Source organism: Hemibagrus wyckioides, linkage group LG04, assembly GCF_019097595.1.
Source record: "Hemibagrus wyckioides isolate EC202008001 linkage group LG04, SWU_Hwy_1.0, whole genome shotgun sequence".
In the NCBI taxonomy this organism is placed as follows: Eukaryota; Metazoa; Chordata; class Actinopteri; order Siluriformes; family Bagridae; genus Hemibagrus; species Hemibagrus wyckioides.
Genome location: NC_080713.1, coordinates 14,133,374 through 14,154,260, shown reverse-complemented (window position 1 = coordinate 14,154,260; position 20,887 = coordinate 14,133,374). Strand labels below are relative to the sequence as shown.

At 38.5% G+C, this 20,887-nt stretch overlaps 1 protein-coding gene across 1 annotated transcript in view; it reads right to left on the bottom strand.

Annotated features, from left to right (window-relative positions):
- Nucleotides 1–7: 7 nt before the first annotated feature.
- idh2 (isocitrate dehydrogenase (NADP(+)) 2) overlaps nucleotides 8–20,887 on the bottom strand; it is a 31,842-nt gene continuing 10,962 nt past the window's right edge. Inside the window, exons 7-11 of the mRNA XM_058387952.1 lie at nucleotides 7,490–7,641; nucleotides 6,957–7,069; nucleotides 6,299–6,396; nucleotides 1,199–1,291; nucleotides 8–370 (exon numbers count right to left, since the gene is read on the bottom strand). Of these exons, the coding sequence (XP_058243935.1) occupies nucleotides 286–370; nucleotides 1,199–1,291; nucleotides 6,299–6,396; nucleotides 6,957–7,069; nucleotides 7,490–7,641 (541 nt within the window). The 3' untranslated portion in view covers nucleotides 8–285. The remainder of the gene's footprint in view (nucleotides 371–1,198; nucleotides 1,292–6,298; nucleotides 6,397–6,956; nucleotides 7,070–7,489; nucleotides 7,642–20,887) is intronic.

The following is a 20,887-nucleotide window of genomic DNA, read 5'->3' as shown; positions in this document are numbered from 1 at the left end:
CAAAATGTGAAGACAAAACAAATTTATTAGTAGGTTTCCAAGATGACATTAATAAAGAATTACATACAGTACTTCATTTTACAAAACTAAAACCTTGTGGTTATTAGAACAGTTTGGAAATGGAGTGGACTGATGACATATTGAATTTAGCTAACACTAGACAATAGCACTGCTACAGAAAAACAGGTTTTTCAACTTTTCCCTTCAGTAACAATTATAGTTACAATGATGTTTAAGTTAAATGAGGTACAAAAAGGAAAAGATGTGCTTCAGTGTCCACCTTCTTCATTTACCTAGGGCTTTGTCCAGGTTGGTCTTGATTGCATCTAGGAAGTCTGTGGTATTGACATAGTGCTCATTAAGCTTGACACTGTAAACAAAAAAGTAGGGCAAGTTACAAATAAAGAGAGATAATACAAAGAAATTAATTTAAGATTTCAAACTATTGAGAGAGCCTGCAGTATTTATTAAGGTTAAGACAAACACTTGTGCCAATATGCTTAATTTGTTAAACAAAAAAAATTAAATTTTAAATAAAGTTGAAAAATACTGGCCTGTATTTTAAACATAGTAAATCTTTGTAAACTAGTTTGCAAATTGCATTATACACTGGCAAGAAAAGAGTTTGGAAACACCTACACATCTTTTCTTTTGTTTTAAATCAATCAAATGGTTGTAAATGGCTTGAAAAACACAAAAGTGAACAAAATTAATTTTTAGATTTGAGCACAGAATAATGATTAATTCATATTTGCATGTTGAACTTTATTTTCATTAAAAAACAGCCCTTTGCAGCATTAACTACCTGAAAAATCTGTGCCATTCTACTCATGTTTTTGCAGATATTCAGTTGTGATTTCCTACGAGGCCATCTGCAGCACTACCCATAGGTCTACTGTGCTGGCTGTGTAGCAGCAAGATGGACTTCATTCAACAAGACGTGATTTCAGTCATTTAAAGTCCACTGATTGTGCATCTTGACCGACCATGAATGATGAAAATGTTTTCTGTGTTTTGCTATTATTATAATTTTTTTTTTAAATTTCAGTATAAACATATAATAAAATGACTTGGTGTTTCCAAACCTTTTCTTGCCAGTGTATGAGTACCATCTGAACTCTCATAAGCATGTATTTTAAAATGCCTTAAGACTTATTGCGAATTATTTATGGACTATATATGGAAACAGATTGATTACTTTGAGAGCCCATGAATGCAGCCAGCCAGATCCTTGGTCATGACTCCATTCTCCACAGTGTCTACACACACCCGTTCAAGAGTCTGAGAAAACCTGGGGATTATGAAGGCATTTAGAGAACATTCACATGTAAAAACTGCTTAAACAATCTACCTGTGTAGTAGGTGATACCACGTTATGCTCAAAGTATGCACTGGGACTGCTCACCAGACCCAACAAAAAAAAAAAACAATCATGGGTTTGGTTGGAATTCCTCTGGGAGCATATGCAAATGGGATGAAAGATGGATTTGTGCGTGCGTTTGTGTTTGGGAGGTGGGGGGGTTAACAAAAACACACACACACACAGCTAAAAGTAAATGAAACTAAGCTATTGCAATGGACTAAAACCTCTGTAAGGGTTTAACAGTACAACTCTAATGTAGAACAGCTGGTATCAGCTGAGTCAAGGTATAAGATACAACCAATACCACAGATGACAAGCATTTTAAATGGTTGAACTAGCCATAACTGACTCAATTATACAGCTCTGGAAAAAAAATTAAGAGACCACTGCCCAATCTCCAGATTTGAACCCTATTGAAAACCTCTGGAATGTCATCAAGAGGATGATGGATGGTCACAAAACATCAAGCAAAGCTGAGCTGTTTGCTTTTTTGCAAAAAGAGTGGTATAAAGTAAAGTAACAACAATGTGGAAAAACTGGTGGAGAGCATGCCAAAACGCATGCAAATTGGTGTTATTCCACCAAATACTGATTTCTTAAATGTTATTTAGCCAAAGCATTAATATAATTTGTTTATAAATTATTTGCATTTTGTTTTATTTGAGTTATTAAAACTCTGCAAATACTGCATGATCTTGGGTTATTTTGATGCGTTATAATTTCCTTTAAATATACACTCTAAATAACAATAGCTATATTTTGAATTTAGGAGAAATATTGTCAGCAGTTCACAAAAAATTAAAACTGTTCATCTCACCAATATATACACCTGTAAGAAAACATAAGAAACTGATTATTTTGCAGTGGTCTCTTATTTTTTTCCAGAGCTGTATATTGGTAGGCATTTAAAAAATAAGTAATTTGTATTCAGTCATAAATTCAAGTATCTGGAGAACAGTTTTTGAACAAACCATTGCCATTGGCATGTTTGTAATAACCGCCACATCCATTGAGCAACTATAAAATTAAAACCATTGACTTAAATAAGATTTTTGTTACAATGATACCTGTCAATAGTCTGGACATATTAGGCAGCAATTGAACGGTTAGGCTAATGATCTGAACAACTTTGACAAGGGCCAAATTGAAATAGCTAGATCTCCAAAATTGCAAGTGTTGTGGGGTGTTCCTGTGTGTATGCAGTGGTTATTACCTAAAAATGTGGTCCAAATACTGTCGTTGGACTAGTATTTGGCTCATGAGTGCCCAAGGCTCCTTGTTGCAGATGTAGAACTAAGGTTTGACCAACTGGTTGAGTGCACAGAAGAATTACCATAGCAAAAATTGATACCCGTCTATCACCAAACACGCGTACAATGGGCATATAAGCATCAGAACTGGACTATGCAGCAACAGAAGCAGGTCTAACAAATCATGTTTTGGGTTTCATCATGTGAACCGCTAGGTACACCGGTATCACTTACCAAGGAAAAACATTGCAACAGGATGAATGGGAGTTTGACTCCGGGCAATGTATTGCTGGGATGTTACTTTAAGAAGTATCATCTGAAACGAAAGGCCAAATAAACCCCTTCAAGGAAACAGTATTCCCATAAGGCAGTAGCCTGTTTCAGCAGGATAACGTGCCCTGCCAGACTGCAAAAATTGTTCAGGAATCGTCAGAGGAACATGAAGTTAAAGTGCTGGCTTGGCCAACTTCCTCAAATCTCAAAACAATCAGGCATCTGATTAGATAATGGGTGCTCACTACCTACTTCACCTATTTGGCTTGCTGTGTGACTATGATCTTGGACATCTTTGTGATAAAGTTAAAATATCATACTTTTTTAACTGGTCTGTTCTGTCTCACTTACACAGACATACAACATACTGTAATATCAATTTCAAGGAATTGTTTAAACATAATAAATATACAAACAAAAAACAAACAAAACACCATGGAGAAGACAGCAGCTTGAACACTGACTCATTCCTGTGCTTACTAAAAACTGTCACAATTTTTTTTATATATTTTATTCAATCTCTGTTGTACATTATATATTACATTGACAGAAGAAGCTCTCCTAATGCACAGTCTGAATGATCTTAGAAACTAGGGGCACCTCAAAGATTTGCTAGCCATTATGATTGTTGTAGGACTTATGACATACTCATTCAATTTGTGGGCCTCCGGAGTAAAGCAAACACCATTCCAGCTGAACATCGATGCCAGCTTACTTTTTTTTTGCTTTTGCTGGGGAGAAAATTTTAATTAATGCAAGTACACCATATTAGAATCTCTTAAAACTAACACTACAGGTAATGCCAGGCCTTGGACTCTGATCATCAAGCTGCTGCACTTTATTGAACATGATCTAATTCTAAAGGCCACAAGGACCTCTACTTTGGAAATTACCAGGAAACATGTCTTTCTCTGTGGACTACAGAATCTACAACTGATGATGGGACTTTGCAGCCCTTATGGGTATAGGTTGCAAAATGTGTCCATTTCATGCCAATTTAAAACTGATGCACAGAGATGAGCATGTAGCCTTCAAAACTCTGCAGAGGGCTTTCTCACAGCTTTCACACAGCTTTGTTGTGTTAAACTATATTGTGCAGGTGTTAGGCAGAGCCATAGATTCAAAACAAATTTATTGTAAACTTAATAAGGAAAAATTATCTAACATGTTTCTTCATTCACACCCACTGAAATGGCCACATGTTGATACAGCACAAACTATTTCAGAATAAACATGTCTACCATTTAAAGCTTTGAGGTATCCCACCTTTAAGTTTTGTATAAGCTTTGATTTTGTTGCACAAAGTTCTGTTAAATGCTATGCTCTGCACAACACTGTATATTGATAAATAATTAACATATCTTTAAAACTGCCATGTTAATAAATAGTACAAACAGATTTTTATTAGATTTCCAAAATGGTCTCATTATATCATTGAAACAGCACCACAGCAACAGTTAAGGTGGTAAATGACCTACTACTATTCAGAGCTGTGTCTTGTCAATTCCTCCTTCTTAATTCTTGCTTGACCTTTCTGAAGCCTTTGACACTAAATGTTGCAGTTAAAGGAACAGAAATAAGTCTTATTTGACTGATTTATCAGTTTAAATATATAAATGGGCACTCTCTATGCATACAAAAGTAAGGGTTGGTGTTCTAGAAGCTTCTGTTTTGAGCCCAGTGTCCATCTCTACCTAGAAAAATATATATATATATATATATATATATATATATATATATTTTTTTTTTTTTAAAAGCCAGCCTAATAAGAATGTATAAGGAACATTAGACACTAGATGCATAACTTCTTAACTTAATTCTGACAAGGCATTAAGTTTTCTGATTAGATAGTAACCCTTCAGTTACATCATGGGCAACAGAAAGAGACTTTTGTGATTATTGACTTTAGTACATTTGAAACTCACATATCTATTACTATGATTGCCTTCTCTCATCTCAGAAATATAGCTGAGAAACAGTTCATGCTTTTATTACCTCTAGGTTGGATTATTGGAATGCCTTTCTGTGTGGATGTTCCAGTAGATGCACAAACAAGCTACAGAAACCAGAGTCCTTACCAGAAAATATGACCACATGAGCCCCATCTTATTCACAATGCATTGGCTCCCAGGAAAAAAGAATTTGCACATAAAATTTATTACAAAATAATACTATTGACCTGAAAAGCTCAGAATGGTCCTGAGCAAACTTCAGGTTTTTTATGATCCATCATTGCTGCTTTTTACCAAAAATAGGCTTGCTGTTTGATGTAGGCTCTGTTACCTCAAAAAATGAATTCTCCCTTCTTATGCATTCAACTCAGGTTTGTTGAATGTGCTCTGGGAGCATCAACCCATTACTCCCTTATGTTTATGCTACCTTCTGGCTCTTGCTCTTAGTTGGGCTGTCATAACTAGTCTTGCCAGGGTTCCCTGTTGGTACTGTATTCTCCCTTGTTCTTACCCCTGTTTCTAGCTATACATGGCACTCCTGAATTAGTAGTGACTGCACCATTTAATGTTACCCAGATGAGGATGGGTTTTCTTAATAATATCATCTCAGGAACTTTCTCCTTGCCACTATCACCTCTGCTGTTCTAATTAGGAATAAATTTACACATATTGCACTATGAACCACTCTAATGGTTCACTTGTTTTGTTTTAGCTACCTTCACAGTATTTTTTGTGTACACCACCCAATGCTCTTGCCACATAGAGCTAATTTGGAAATTCAAAAGGCAAAAATGAACACACATTAACAATGAAAAATCTGTACCAGAATTAAATGATATCTGCCATATTGGATTTTCTAATATTTTGCTTCATTGCTAACAAATATTCCCCAATAATTACTTGATTAAACATGGGGAGTTTTGGTACACTGGCTGTAACTCAAATTCTTAAAATTGTTCATAACTTTTGAACTGCTAAGTATCAAGATTCTTCTTTCTCTAGATTCCCTGAAAGGTGCTTCTTAGTCCTTTTTCAAACAAAGTCATCCAAACTATATCTGTGTAATAACCTTGAAATTTGGAAGACTGCATTGGAAGACCAACCTGAATCAAACTTGTTTCTCAAAATTTTGATATGATGAACAGATCATACATAATCCTCGAACAAATTCATCTAAAGTCTCTAAAAAGGATCTAAGTGCATATTTTTGCAGCAATGTGACTGTTATTGAGGGCAATGGAAAAACATGAACAGTGAGGAGAAAAAGCATTTTGTTATTTGACTCATTAAATAAAAAAAAAAATCAGTCCAAGAGTCCACAGTGGCAATTTCACATACTATATTTACTATTTGATGTTTTTGTTGTGTTTAATTTTGTTAATTAAAAAAATATATCTGTTAACCTAAACCTATTACAATGACTGCATTTTAGAAAATGACAAAATTACATATAATCTTACTTGACCAAATCTGGATTTCCATCAAGCTTGCCTCTGTGCTCCAGTCCCCTGGTCCAGGCAAAGATGCTCGCAATTGGATTGGTGCTGGTTGGTCTTCCCTGAGAAAGAATTAATACCAAAAATATCTTTACTATTAAAGCACATTGTCATAGTTGATTTTTCACAGACTGCCTAAGAAATGAAAGCGGACATGAAGATTAAATAAAGAAAAAAATATATATAGTACATTATGAAAACCATCCCTGCTGTCACTACGTGATGTAATAGTTGAAAACCCATTTAAGAATTCAAGAACAGTGAATGAAAATGAAAATCTTAAAGTAGGAGCACATTAAACATTTAGATTATTTTATGGTTTAACTTAATTCTAATAAGATTACCTAGCTTAATTTTTGTGACTTTGATGAAGCTCATGATATTTACATTGATAAACAACCATTTAAATTAATGAATTAAAATCTAATATTCAATCCACAGGAAATACAATCAAATATCAAAGAACAAATATTCAAGTACATCTTGCAACAATACTAAAATACCATTATAAGGTCAAAATCCCAGCCCTGGCTGATATCCTGGACACACACACACCCCATTAGTGGGGGTAGTTTAAAAAGGTTAAGTCATTGACATAGCAGATGATGCAGGATGGACTAACCTTCTGATGCTCACGGTAATGCCTAGTGACCGTGCCATGAGCAGCTTCAGCCTCTATGGTCTTTCCATCAGGACATACTAGAACAGAGGTCATCAATCCCAGGGAGCCAAAACCTAGGGACAATGTGCCATTTTAAACAAGAACTGTTCTGAGCATGGCAAAAGGGTAAAAATACCTTTAAACACTTGAAAATGGCATTATGTGTACCTCTATTATTCATATTTGTGTTATGTTTTGTTATATGCTAATGGATCTCAAATACATTTTAAATAGAAGGAAATTCAAATTTGTACACTAGGAATAAAGTCTATGATGAAATGCTACAACAGACAATAACAAAAGTTTTGCAAGTTAACATATTTTAGCATTTATTTAAAAAACTCCTTAGGCATATCAATACCTACTGAGCTACTTTGGAAAGAAAATACAATTTAAAAAGTAGTTCCAAAGAAAATTGTTATTTTTAGAAAAAAGATTTTAGTTTTAAAAGATGAAAATTTTCATCCTAAACAAAAAACTTCATCATAACTTACCTTGAGCCAAAATATCGGACTGGACATCTCCATCATAGTTCTTGCAAGCCCAAACAAAAGCACCAGAGGACTTCAACACTTGTGCCACCATGTCATCAATAAGCCTGTGCTCATACCAGATCTTCAATTTGTCAAACTCCGGTTTATATTTCCTGTTGGCATGTTAATAAATAGCTGAGTACAGTGCTTCTTGCAAATGACCCATACTTCTACTTTAATAACTCATTTTATTCTGTCTAACAGTCAGTGGTGGTAAACATCACCAAAATAGCTGTTTTCATAGTATATGCAGGTGGCCCAGACAATTATGATGGGCAAAAACAGGATACTAGGATACGGTCATTGTCCACCCCCTCCTTGCATACGTGCAGTAAGTAAACACATCTGTTTGAGAGTAAACACATCAACCAGCTGGAACTGAGGATAGTCTATCCTCCTTATAAGTCAAAGTAAAGCACTGGTCCATTAAGCCAATGTTTATACTGTCAAATACGTTCAATCTCCAAGGTGTCAGATGCTATTTGACACCTTGAATGAAAGCTCTTCAGGTGGGTGTGCCCACAGTTAGTCTCACTGCAATCATCACATTTGCTAAACAGTACAATATTGTTTTAACTTGTAAAATATGTAAGCTTTCGAAAAGTAATACAATATTTTTTTTAATTACTTAACCTGTAAAACACAAACCACAAATAAGTATGAATTAAGCAAGCAAAATTGGTCCAAAATCTAGTTTTGGAATATGGAAATGCATTATTATTAGTTAAACTCTCCAGTCAAAAGTTTGGACACTTTCTCCTTCAGGGTTTTTTTTTTTTTTTATTTATTTTTATTATTTACAACACTGATCATTAATACTGAAGACATCCAAACTATGAAAGAACATGTATGGAATTATGTAGCAAACACAAATTACACTATGTAACAAATTTTTACTTTTTTCTTGTTCCTGGGAAATAAGTGTTATTTCCCCATTCTTTGTAACCCAAATAAAGAGAAAAACCCCATCTTAGCCATGAAAGTTTGGGTTAGTTTTGAGCAGTTTTTTTTAGTAAAATGGGCAACTTTTGAGGTTTTTGTTCTCTTAAAAGCCCGAACCCAAACCTCAAGGGGCTTAATGGCTGTTTTTAATCATTTTCCATCAAGAGTAATTGGAAAATGTCATTCACTACCCAGGAACAAAAATCGTGTTACATAGTGTTAAACAATCCAGAATATGCAGTTGCCAAAAGCATCAAACGCTATAATAAGACTGGCTCTCGTGAGGACTATCCCATTCCCACCAAAGGAATACCAAGATCTGCCTCTGCTGTAAAGTAGAAGTTTATTGGAATTACAAGGCTCTGAAACAGCTGATTTACAGCAACTCAGATATTTAAGCCCACATACATGATTAATGAAGTGGCAGACATATTTCAACATCCACTGCTTGGAGAAGACTGTACGAGTCAGGCCTTGATGTTTGGTTCTAGGCACCTTGTCTTTGTTAGATGTAGAGTGGGTGAATGGACAGTTCCTGAATGTGTGGTTCTGACTGTGAAGCATGGAGGACGTGGTGTGATGGTGCTTTGCTGCTGACAGTGTCGGTGACCGTCAAAATTGAGGGCACACTTAACCAGCATGGCTAGCAGAGCATTTTGCAGTGACATTAAATCCCATCTGGTTTGTACTTAGTGGGGCCCTCATTTGTTTTCCACCACAATGACCCCAAACACACCTCTCGGTTTTGTAAGAGCTATTTGTCAAAAAAAGGAGAGTATGGAGATCAGGTCATCTGATGTAACACTTCATCAATCACCTCATCTAAATCCAACTGAAATGTTTTGGAATGAGTTTAACCAGAGAGTGAAGGAAAAGCAGCTAACAAGTACTCAACACCTCTGGGAACACCTTCAAGACTATTGGAAAACCATTTCAGCTGGCTACCACTTGAGGCTGACTAATCGGATGCCAAGAGTGTGTATAGCTGTCAAAAAGTGGTTACTTTAAGAATTAAATATAGAAAACATTGTGGGTTATTTAACACATTTTTGTTGACTTCATAATTCCATATCTTGTGACTGACAAAATCAAAGAACAATGACATTTACATTTCTGGCATTTGGCAGACGCTCTTATCCAGAGCGACATACAGAAGTGCTTTAAGTCACTATCACTGAAAACATTAACACTGGTTCAATAGGTTACAGACTTAGGATACCATTAGCCTAAAATTGGATTTTTTTTTAAACCATATAACAATACATAAGCAGGGAAAGATAAGAGCTAGTTTAAGTGCCTCAGGAAAAGGTAGGTCTTAAGACATAGTTTGAAGATAGTCAGAGACTCTGCTGTACGGACATCTAGGGGAAGTTCATTCCACCACCTCAGTGCCAGAAGAGAGAAGAATCTAGATGAATACCTACCTTTTACCCCGAGAGATGGTGGGACCAGTCGGGCAGTGCTAGTGGATCGGAGGGAGCGAAGTGTAGTGTGAGGAGTACTAAGGTCTTTGAGGTAAGATGGTGCCTGTCCATTCTTGGCTTTGCAGGCAAGCATCAGTGTTTTGAATCTAATGCGTGCAGCTACCGGAAGCCAGTGGAGGGAACGCAACAGTGGGGTGGTGTGGGAGAACTTAGGCAGGTTGAAAACAAGCCGTGCAGCTGCATTTTGGATCATTTGCAGTGGACGAATTGCATTCAGAGGAAGACCTGCCAGTAAAGAGTTGCAGTAGTCTAGTCTCAAAATAACCAGAGACTGAACAAGCACTTGAGTAGCCTGTGTAGATAGAAATGGTCAGATCCTTCTGATGTTGTACAGAAGAAACCGACATGAGCATTTCACATTGGCAACATGGGAGGAAAAGGACAGTTGATTGTCCATGGTTACCCCAAGGTTGCGAGCAGTGGCTGAAGGGGAGATCATTGAGTTGTTCAGAGACAATGCCAGATCCTTGGCTGGGGATGAATCACCTGGGATGACCAGCAGTTCAGTTTTGCTGGATTACGTTTCAGCTGATGAGCTGTCATCCAAGATGAAATGTCCGCCAGACATGCTGAGATTCGGGCAGAAGCTGTGGTATCTGAGGGAGGGAAGGAGAAGATAAAGTTGGGTGTCATCAGCATAGCAGTGGTATGAAAAGCCGTGTGAAGATATAACTTTGCCAAAAATGTGAGTGTAGAGAAAGAAAAAGAGAGGACCAAGTACTGAGCCCTGTGGGACACCAGTAGAGAGTCTGCATGGGGCAGATGTCAATCCCTTCCATGTTAGCTGATATGAGTGACCATCCAGGTAGGAAGCAAACCATTCCCATGCTGTTCCACAAATTCCAAGACTCCTGAGGGTGGACAAGAGAGTCTTGTGGTTAACTGTGTCAAATGCTGCAGTAAGGTCAAGGAGGATGAGGACCGATGACAGCTTGGCTGATCTAGCAGTATGTAGTTTCTCAGTGACTGCCAAAATTGCAGTCTTTGTGGAATGTGCTGCTTTGAAGCCAGACTGGTTGGAATCATGGAGGTTATTCTGCAAGAGATAGTCAGACAGCTGATTATAAACAATTCGTTCGAGAATTTTTGAAAGAAAGGAGAGGAGTGATGCCAGTCTGTAATTATTGATATCAGAGGGATCCAAAGCAGGTTTCTTTAGTATAGGGATAATTCTTGCTTGCTTAAAGGCAGTTGGTACCTGTCCTGATGTAATGATGATTGATGACTGTGGTGATGAAGGGCAGGCGGTCCACACAAAACGTTTGATGTGGAGATTTCCTAAGTTTCCAGAGAAGATCTTTTGATGAAGTTTAAGTTTATTAATTTAGTTGAAATATCTGTTTTGAATAAATTGTGCTGATAGCTGATATTTGTACACACACCCCAATCAGCCATAGCATTATGACTACTGACAGGTGAAGTGAACACTAATTATATTCTCCTCATCATCCTGTTGATGGGTGTGATACATTAGGCAGCAAGTGCACATTCTGTCCTCAAAGTTGATGTGTTAGAAGCAGGAAAAATATGAGCAAGTGTAAGGGCCAAATTGTGATGGCTAGATGACTGGATCAGAGCATCTTCAAAACTGCAGCTCTTGTGGGATGTACCCGGTCTGCAGCAGTCAGTACCAAAAGTGGTCCAAAGAAGGAACAGTGGTGAACCAGCGACAGGGTCATGGGCAGCCAAGGCTCATTAATGCTTGTGGGGAGTTAAGGCTGGCCCATGTGATCCGATCCGATCCAAGAGACAAGCTACTGTTGCTCAAATTGCTGAAGGTAATGATGGTTCTGATATAAAGGTGTCAGAAAACACAGTGCATCACAGTTTGTTGCGTATGGGGCTGCATAGCCGCAGACCAGTCAGGGAGCCCATGCTGACCCCTGTGCACCAGCGAAAGTGCCAACAATGGGCATGTGAGCATCAGAACTAGACCGTGGAGCAATGGAAGATGATGGCCTGGTCTGATGAATCACATTTTCTTTTAAATTACGTGGATTGCCGGGTAGGTGCGAGTCGCTTAGCTGGGGAACACATGGAACCAGGATGTACTATGGGAAGAAGGTAAGCAGGTAGAGGCTGTGTCATCCTTTGGACAATGTTCTGCTGAGAAACCTTCCATCCATGTGGATGTTACTTTGACATGTACCACCTACCTAAGCAAAGTTTCATGGAAACTGTATTCCCTGATGGCTGTGGCCTCTTTCAGCAGGATAATGCTTCATGCCACAATGAAAAAATAGTTCAGGAATGGTTTGATGATCACAAAGAGTTTGAGGTGTTGACTTGGCCCCCAAAATCCCCAGATCAATCCAAACGAGCATCTGTGGTATGTGCTCAACAAACAAGTCTGATCCATGCAGGTGCCACCTCTCAACTTAAAGGAATGCGAAGATCTGCTACCAACATCAAAAACTGCTGCCTCAGTTTTTATGATGGCAATTTGCATATACTACAGAAATGTTATGAAGAGTGATCAGATGAATTGCAATTAAAAGCAAAGTCCCTCTTTGCCATGAAATTGACCTTAATCCCAAAAAGACAATTCCACGGCATTTCAGCCCTGCCACAAAAGGACCAGCTGACATGTCAGTGATTCTCTTGTTAACACAGGTGAGAGTGTTGACGAGCACAAGGCTGGAGATCACTCAGTCATGCTGATTGAGTTAGAACAGAATGGAAGCTTTAACAGGAGGGTGGTGAAATCATTGTTCTTTCTCTGTTAACCATGGTTACCTGCAAGGAAATGTGCAGTAGGGCTGAAACAATGAATCGCATGTCACCGAGCATTCAATCATAGTGTTGTTAAAGGCTCATTGGAAGAATGGCGGAGAATACAAGCACGTCGGATAAAAGTGTATGACCCAAATTCTCTAAGGCATGGGAGCATTTCATATTAAATTCTGTGTGAAATGTTGGAACTTGCAAACTTTGCAAAGCAGAGCTTCAGTGGCACGGAAGTATGACAATGATGAACTGTTCCAAGCAGCACAGCTCATCAATGTCACTTACAGAACATTGGATGAATCAGAGGCGTTGCAAGCTTCATTTACAGTAGCAGGTGGTCATGGCAATTTCATGGCACATCCTGAAACCCATTCCTAAACACCACGACTTGTATTTGTAGACACAAACATGCCTTCTGTGTGAATGCTTCATTTGCATGCTTACAGTGTCCGGTGTTTATTGTGTAAAGAGCGCTGCGTTACTCCTCATTCACAATATAGATAAACAGTGGTAATAGTTGTAGTGCAAGACATTAAGTACTGTCAAATTAAAACAGTTTGATCAAAATGAATAAACAATATTTGTTTTTAAGTGTTTAGTATTTGTTACCAATTAAAAATAATGCAATGCAAAATTTGTGTTAGACTGAATGTATCATAACTTGGTAGTCTAGTGGTTCTGACTCTTTAAGAAACACAAATAGTTTGTGGTTTAAGTTTTAAAAGGTCAAAAGTTTTCTGCTTAAAAGCTGGAAAAAACATTGTGGTAAAATTTTGGTTTTACGTAAATATTTGTAACACCCAATATGTAAATTTAATTTTAAATAAAAGTAAAAAGGTATTTAAAAATGTGATGTTTTTATCCGATTTATTGATGAATCGAAACAATAATTACCCGATTATTCGATTATGAAAATCATCATTAGTTATAGCCCTAATATGAAGTCATCATTGGTTTGCTTAAAAAGGGATTCACAGGCAAGGATATTGCTGCAAGTAAGATTTCACCTAAATTAATCATTTATTGGATCATTATAAACTTCAAGGAGAGGTTCATTTGTGAAGAAGGCTTCAGGGAGCCCAAGAAAGTCCAGCAAGAGCCAGGACCATCTACTAAAGTTGATTCAGCTGTGGGATCAGGGCACACATGCAGAGCTTGCTAAGGAATTGCAGAAGGCAGGTATGAGTGCATCTCCACGCAAAGTGAGGCGAAAAATTTTGGAGGATGGCCTGGTGTCAAGAATGGCCTGCAAATAAGCCACTTCTCTCATTTTATACATTATATATATATATATATATATATATATATATATATATATATATATATATATATATATATATATATATATATATATATATATATATATATACACACCCATACACACATACATACATACATATATACATATATATACACACACACACACACACACACACACACACACACTCACACAGCAGTATTGCCTCATAGCAAGAAGGTCCTGGGTTCAAATCCCGGGGTCGAACAGGCCGGTTCTCCCCGTGCCTGCGTGGGTTTACCTCCCACAGTCCAAAGACATGTACATTAGGTAGACTGGTAATTCTAAATTGCCCATAGGAGTGGGTGAGTGTGTGTAGTTGTTTGTCTATGTGTGGCCCTGCGATGGACTGGCGACTTGTCCAGGGTGTACCCCTGCCTTTCGCCCTATGTGTATAGACACACATACATATAGACAATGAATGAATGAAATATACAGGGGTTGGATAATGAAACTGAAACACTGGCCAATTTAGTGTTGGAGGTTTCATGGCTAAATTTGATTTTCATGGCTTGATTGATTGCACATTCCACCAGTAAGAGCAGAGTGTGAAGGTTTAATTAGCAGAGTAATAGCACAGTTTTGCTTAAAATATTGCAATGCACACAACATTATGGGTGACATATCAGAGTTCAAAAGAGGACAAATTGTTGGTGCACGTCTCGCTGGCGCATCTGTGACTAAGACAGCAAGTCTTTGTGATGTATCAAGAGCCATGGTATCCAGGGTAATGTCAGCATACCACCAAGGACAAACCACATCCAACAGGAGTAACTGTGGACGCAAGAGGAAGCTGTCTGAAAGGGATGTCCGGGTGCTAACCCGGATTGTATCCAAAAAACATAAAACCACAGCTGCCCAACTCACTGCAGAATTAAATGTGCACCTCAACTCTCCTATTTCCACCAAAACTGTCCGTCGGGAGCTCCACAGGGTCAATGTACATGGCCGGGCTGCTATAGCCAAACCTTTGGTCACTCGTGCCAATGCCAAACGTCGGTTTCAATGGTGCCAGCAGCGAAAATCTTGGGCTGTGGACAATGTGAAACATGTATTGTTCTCTGATGAGTCCACCTTCACTGTCTTTCCCACATCCGGGAGAGTTACGGTGTGGAGAAGCCCCAAAGAAGCGTACCACCCAGACTGTTGCATGCCCAGAGTGAAGCATGGGGGTGGATCAGTGATGGTTTGGGCTGCAATATCATGGCATTCCCTAGGCCCAATACTCGTGCTAGATGGGCGCGTCACTGCCAAGGACTACCGAACCATTCTGGAGGACCATGTGCACCCAATGGTTCAAACATTGTATCCTGAAGGCGGTGCCATATATCAGCATGATAATGCACCAATACACACAGCAAGACTGGTGACAGAGTGGTTTGATGAACATGAAAGTGAAGTTCCCCCATGTACCCCCACATCTCCCATGGCCTGCACAGTCACCAGATCTAAATATTATTGAGCCACTTTGGGGTGTTTTGGAGGAGCGAGTTAGGAAACGTTTTCCTCCACCAGCATCACGTAGTCACCTGGCCACTATTCTGCAAGAAGAATGGCTCAAAATCCCTCTGGCCACAGTGCAGGACTTATATCTGTCATTTCCAAGACAAACTGATGCTGTATTGGCCGCAAAAGGAGCCCTACACCATACTAATGAATTATTGTGGTCTAAAACCAGGCGTTTCAGTTTCCTTGTCCAACCCCTGTGTGTATGTATGTGTGTGTGTGTGTGTATGTATGTGTATATATATATATATACATATATATATACACATTATATACATATATATATACACATATTATATACATATATATATACATATATATATATATACACATATATACACATATATATACATATATATACACATATATATATACATATATATACACATATATATATACATATATAATATATATATATATAATATATATATATACACACACACACATATACACACACACACAGTATCTCACAAAAATACACCCCTCACATGTTTGTAAATATTTTATTATATCTTTCATGTGACAACACTGAAGAAATGACACTCTACTACAATGTAAATTAGTGAATGTACAGCCTGTATAACAGTGTAAATTTGCTGTCCCCTCACAATAACTCAACACACAGCCATTAATGTCTAAAACGTTGGCAACAAAAGTGAGTACACCCCTAAGTGGAAATGTCATATATATATATATATTTGAAAAAAATTCAAATTACACCCCATTAAATATTCAGTTCTTTATTAAGAAATGTCAACATGCTAATTTCTGATCTTGTTTTAATTTGTACCTGTAGATGAAAGTGATGTAATTGCATGTAATCAACAAAAATCACTTTCACTTATTAAACAAAAGAAATCAACAAAAATGAGCATAGTGTTTCTTCCATTGGCTGAAATAACCTCAGTGAGGCGTTTGTTGCAGCCATCTACCAGTTTCTGACATCGACTGGAAGAAAGTTCCCCCCACTCCTCAATGCAGAATTCTTTTAGCCGTGTGATGTTTGGGGGGTTTATTGCATGCACAGCCCATTGCAAATCACCCCACAGGATCTCTATGGGATTTAGATCTGGGCTTTGACTTGGCCATTCCTGAAATCTCCATTTTTTTACTTTTTTAGCCATTCCTTGGTAAATTTACTGGAATGTTTTGGGTCATTGTCATGTTGCAAGGTTCAGTTCCGCTTTAGCTTAAATTTTGACAGATGGTCTTGCATATTTCTCAAGCACTTTCTGATAAAATGTAGAATTCATAATGAATTCTATGATTGCGAGCTGGCCAGGTCCTGCTGCAGCAAAGCATCCCCAAACCATAACACTTCCACCTTCATGTTTCATAGTTGATGATGTTCATTTGCTTAAATGCTGTATTTGGTTTATGCCAAACATGCCCTGTTATGGTTCTGAATAATTCAGCACATTATTCCAGAAGTCTTAGCCTCTGTAGAAGTCTTTGTCTCTGTGTTCTTTAGGAAGCTTCAGTCTTGCCCTTATGTTTTTTTAGACAGTAAAGGTTTCCTTCTTGCACACCTCGCATAATAAAGTTTACAGGTACAAATTAAAACAAGATCAGAAATTGGCATGTTGCCATTTCTTAATAAAGAACTGAACATTTAATGGGGTGTCCTAATTTTTTCAAATATATATACATACATATACAGTATCTCACAAAAGTGAGTACACTCCTCACATTTTTGTAAATATTTTATTATATCTTTTCATGTGACAAAACTGAAGAAATGACACCCTGCTACAATGTAAATTAGTGAGTGTACAGCCTGTATAACAGTGTAAATTTGCTGTCCCCTCAAAATAACTGAACACAGCCATTAATGTCTAAACCTTTGGCAACAAAAGTGAGTACACCCCTAAAGCCTCGTTCACACTACAGGATTTTAAACCCGATTTAAGCCTGATTTGCAAATTAACGAGCTCGCCGACAGATCGGGCTGTGATCGTGGGAAAATCAGTGGGTGATCAGCACTCGGCAATCTTTGTGTGAACTACTCAACGATGCATCAAAGAGGCAAGCTGATGCGTCGCTGACACCGCGCAGACAAAATCCAGATATCTGGCATGTTAAATATCTGGGACGGTCACAATTAGCCATTTACCCTCCCCGGTGTCATGTGACTCAGCGTTACAAGGTCTTGGGTGTGAATGGGGAGCAGGTGTGTTAAATTTGGTGTTATCGCTCTCACACACTCTCATACTGGTCACTGGAAGTTCAACATGGCACATCATGGCAAAGAACTCTCTGCGGATCTGAAAAAAAAAGAATTGTTGCTCTACATAAAGATGGCCTAGGCTATAAGAAGATTGCCAAGACCCTGAAACTGAGCTGCAGCATGGTGGGCAAGACCATACAGTGGTTTTACAGGACAGGTTCCACTCAGAACAGGCCTCGCTATGGTTGACCAAAGAAGTTGAGTGCACGTGCTCAGCATCACAACAAGAGGTTGTCTTTGGGATACAGACGTATGAGTGATGCTGCCAGCATTGCTGCAGTGGTTGAAGAGGTGGGGGGTCAGCCTGTCAGTGCTCAGACCATACACCACACACTGCATCAAATTGGTCTGCATGGCTGTCGTCCCAGAAGGAAGCCTCTACTAAAGATGATGCACAAGAAAGCCCGCATACAGTTTGCTGACGACAAGCAGACTACAGACATGGATTACTGGAACCATGTCCTGTGGTCTGATGAGACCAAGATAAACTTATTTGGTTCAGATGATGTCAAGCGTGTGTGGCGGGAGTGTCATGGTCTGGGCCTGCATGAGTGCTGCCGGCACTGGGGAGCTACAGTTCATTGCCAACATGTACTGTGACATACTGAAGCAGAGCATGATCCCCTCCCTTCGGAGACTGGGCGCAGGGCAGTATTCCAACATGATAACAAGCTCAAACACACCTCGAAGACGACCACTGCCTTGCTATAGAAGCTGAGGGTAAAGGTGATGGACTGGCCAAGCATGTCTCCAGACCTAAACCCTATTGAGCATCTGTGGGGCATCCTCAAGCGGAAGGTGGAGGAGCGCAAGGTCTCTAACATCCACCAGCTCTGTGATGTCATCATAGAGGTGTGAAAGAGGACTCCAGTGGCAACCTGTAACACTCTGGTGAACTCCATGCCCAAGAAGGTTAAGGCAGTGCTGGAAAAAAAATGGTGGCCACACAAAACATTGACACTTTGGGCCCAATTTGGACATTTCCACTTAGGGGTGTACTCACTTGTTGCCAATGGTCTAGACATTATCCCTCTGGGGCCTAAGCCCTTTCTGAAGGCCTGCAGTGAATCGGGGCTCTTCTTAAATTTGTGTAAATTTCAAATCTTTACCAATGTAGTAGCTAATACATTTCAACTTATTTACATAGAGCACAAAACTGGGCTTTCGTAATGTGATTGATGTAAATATGTTAAATTCATGTACGCCTTTTAAGCTTATGTCAAAGTAGAAATACACGAAAATACAATTTGGAACTCTAGCAGAAAAACTGTGAAAATGGAGAATAAACAAACCTGGCAGATTGTTTTGAACACAGGACTGAGTTCATGAAAATCTTGGGTGTGTGCCCATAGTAAAGTGGTAAAGTGACTGATGTGCCTAACCTTTTTTCAGCAGAGCCTCTGTTTCACTGAATAATCCATGACTATTCATGAATATGTAAGACCTATTGACACCTGGCTCAGGGGACACCAGGTTTTCCCAGGACTCCTATTGATGTCTCAGCTGTTCGCACCTATACATTTAGATTCCTCATACAAAAACAGGGTACACTCAGGCCAGGTTTTGTTGAGAGAAACAAAAAATAAAGCACAGTTTCTGAAATTTTCATTGAAATGCAATTATTTTTTTTTCGGTGATCTGAGTATATGATGACTGGAATACAGCTGCTCACATCAGCACGTGCTTTCACTTTTATTTAGTGAGTATATATTTGTGCTATGTTGTATTTCTGTGGTACTATTATTGATTTTACATTTCGTCTGCTTAGCAAAAGCTGCCACTGTTTATGACTGAAAAAGCTGTTCACATCAGTGTGCGCTTTCATCTGACTTTTGATCAAAACACTGCGGTTTGCAACATGAAAGTGTGCGCCGATGTGAGTAGCTTTATTTCAGTCATTATATACTCAGATCACACAGAGTGGCAACTTTTGCAAAGCAGAGAAAATGTAACATAATAAAATTATGGTACTCTAGAAAAAAACAACATAGCACAAATATACACTACTCACAAAAAGTTAAGGATATTCGGGTGAAATTTCAGGATGCACCTAAAATGCACTATAACCTTTACAGGTGAACTTAATTTGACCTTCTCTACGCTTTTGAATGCACATGTCCAACTGTTCAGTGTTTCAGCACTTTTTGCATAATTTGCTGTTCTCTAACAAGGTGCTTAACGGCATCAGCCACTGTTGTCACCAGATGAGCCTTTGGTGGTGGTGTTACAGTCTGGGCAGGTGTGTCTACTCAATACAGAACTGCCCTACATTTTGTGAATGGTACAGTGACAAGTCAATACTACCTGAATAACATCATTAATCCAGTCATTGTGCCCCTGCATGAACAACACAGGCCTAATTTCATCTTCATGGACGACAATGCTCCAGCTCATCGAGGTTGCATGTTGCATCATTAGGGAACAGCTGCTGGAGACTTTATATATATTATATATATATTATATATATATATATATATATATATATATATATATATTATATATATATTATATATATATTATATATATATATATTATATATTTATATATATACATATATATATATATATATATATGTGTATGCGTATATATATATATGTGTATGTGTATATATATATATATACACACACACACACACACACACATATACACATATATATATACACACACACGTCCAGTTCAGGTTGCTCAATTTATAGGTGTCCCCACCAGCCTTGTGTGGGATGTAATTTTGCTGCTGCCTTTTCCTGGACTACACAAGCAGCTCCTTAGCATTGCTAACATTCACAGAGACAAACATCAGAGACAGAGAGATACCCTGGCACCAAGCTGCTTCTTTCTTCACCTCATCAAGATAAGCAGCCTCTTTGTTGGAGAGAAGTGGAGCTATAATGGGGCACACCGTCATGTATGTAGAGAGAATAGAGCAAGGGACTCTAAATATAGCCTTGCGGGGCTTCAGTGTTTAGGGTGATGGTGTTGAACATAAATTGGCCCCATCTCACTACCTGGGGTCTGGTTGTGAGTAAGTCCTGGTCCCAGTCATAAGTCCAAGGGCCTTGCTTGGAGGCCAACCCGTGTGGGACTATGGTATTGAAGGCAGAGCTGTAGACTATAAACAGCAGCCTAATATCATTCCTATAAATGCTGTTGGTGTGGGAGAGAGAGGTGTGAAGGAT